A 1,717-nucleotide genomic window follows, 5' to 3' on the forward strand; every position below is an offset into this window, starting at 1 on the left:
AAGAAATTTTGAAATAGCAATGGGAGTTAAATGGGCTTTGGGAGGTCTGCGTGCTACTGCCCTTTCCTACTGGTGTTGTGGAAACAGCTGCTGAGACTTGCATTCATTTGCATTATATTAAACTGTTTTCCTTTGGCTCCTCAGCTGTTAACTGAGAAGCTCATAGAAGAATTGAGGCTATTTAATCAAATGGCTGCAAAAGAAAAGGATGTGCTTCAGGTAAGACTGTGACTTTTTCAGACTCAACCAGGTAATGAGCGCGTGGTGCTGAGTGAGATTCTGAAGGTTGTTCTGCCTCTCCCGGTGCTGCTCTGTTCTCTAAACGAGCTACAGTGAAAGCCTGCAGTGTGACTCGTCTGTCGTTATATGTGCGTTAAGGAAACTGTATGTGTTACCCCCCTCCTAAATAGAGGGCTTAAAGCAAAGTTTATGTTGGGGCAATGTTAGTTCTCATCTCGGACATTTCAATTTGAATCGTATACCATTGAACTTGAAACCAGGTCAAAGATGAAAGTGCTATTAATGACTGATAGCTTTCAGGTTAGACTGAATCAGTTCCAAAGACGGATGTCAGTCCTGGAAATGGAGCTGTCTCAGCTTAGACCAGGAGAGCTTTAAGTAGAGTAGACTCAAGAGAGAGTTTTAAGACTGTTGCAGGTGGTTGTAAGCACCACTGGCAGAAGACTGATCTGCCAGTCCGGCTGTTATGCTGGAATTTGGAAGACTTGATCTAACTTGGAGAGTGTTGCGGACCAATGACCTCAGGTGGTCTCTCTGGGAATGAAGAAGTGTGCAAGCACAAGCAGCTTCAATAATATTGTTTTGTCTATATACTGACCAGAATAGTCATTGAGTTTTATAGTTCTACAATTCTCGGTAAGAAGTTTGAGAGGTAATTAACGAGAGCGCTATTATATAAGACTTCCTAAACTTTGGTCACAGATGAATTGCCATTTTCCTCAAGGAACAAAGGTAAAAGACATCCCAGTCAGGCTAGACTAATCTTAGTTTAGCAGGTAAGACCCTGCTGAAGAGTTCAAGTGCTTTAGTTGGAGCTGCTTTATAGAACTTGGCTTTGCTGTTCGGTACTTCTGTGTTAGTAAAATGTACTGTACACCAACTTCTCCGCGCAGGCAGCGATGGCTAAGTGGAAATCGGCAGAAGAAGGGCGATGCCGGTCCCTGGAGAAGCATTCCTCCTTTCAAGTGGAAATTAAGGAATGTTCAGCAGTACTTGACGAGTTGGAGCTGCTCCTGGCTATGTGAGGCGCGAGGATGGACTCGACTGTCTTTTTTTTTTTTTTGATGTTTTACTCCTAGTTCGATCGTCTCTGCTTTGCAAACCTAGTTCTCGTGCGAGGTGGTCTTAAAACGACGAGCAGGTCGCTGCGCTCTCCGGTGGGACAGCGCCTGCCGGGGGTGGGACAGGGCTGGGAAGGAGCGGTAGCGGTGTCAGGCACTCGTAGCTCCTGTTGCTCTTCCCGCGTCCGCCGGGGCCTCGCCCGGGCTCTCTGGCTGCGCGCCTCGCTGGAGAACGGCTCGGCCCTTCCAGCCTGTCGGGGCGTTGTAACTATCGGTGTCTTTAACCCATTAAACCTACCCGGAGGACGGGGACATGCGCTGTTATTTCCCCCCGGCAGCGCCGCCCCCTTGCTGCCGCTGACCTCTGCCTCCCTCCCCTTTCCGGGCCCCACCGGAGAGGCGGGCGGCGGGGCGGG

At 48.9% G+C, this 1,717-nt stretch overlaps 1 protein-coding gene across 1 annotated transcript in view; it reads left to right on the forward strand.

Annotated features, from left to right (window-relative positions):
- The window catches only part of KNSTRN (kinetochore-localized astrin/SPAG5 binding protein), a 4,708-nt gene extending 3,443 nt beyond the window's left edge, over positions 1 to 1,265 (forward strand). The window contains exons 7-8 of the mRNA XM_009333862.1: positions 145 to 219; positions 1,134 to 1,265. Coding sequence (XP_009332137.1) covers positions 145 to 219; positions 1,134 to 1,265 — 207 coding nt within the window. The remainder of the gene's footprint in view (positions 1 to 144; positions 220 to 1,133) is intronic.
- The last annotated feature ends 452 nt before the right edge of the window (positions 1,266 to 1,717 follow it).

Source organism: Pygoscelis adeliae, unplaced genomic scaffold, assembly GCF_000699105.1.
Source record: "Pygoscelis adeliae isolate BGI_AS28 unplaced genomic scaffold, ASM69910v1 Scaffold420, whole genome shotgun sequence".
Lineage (NCBI taxonomy): Eukaryota > Metazoa > Chordata > Aves > Sphenisciformes > Spheniscidae > Pygoscelis > Pygoscelis adeliae.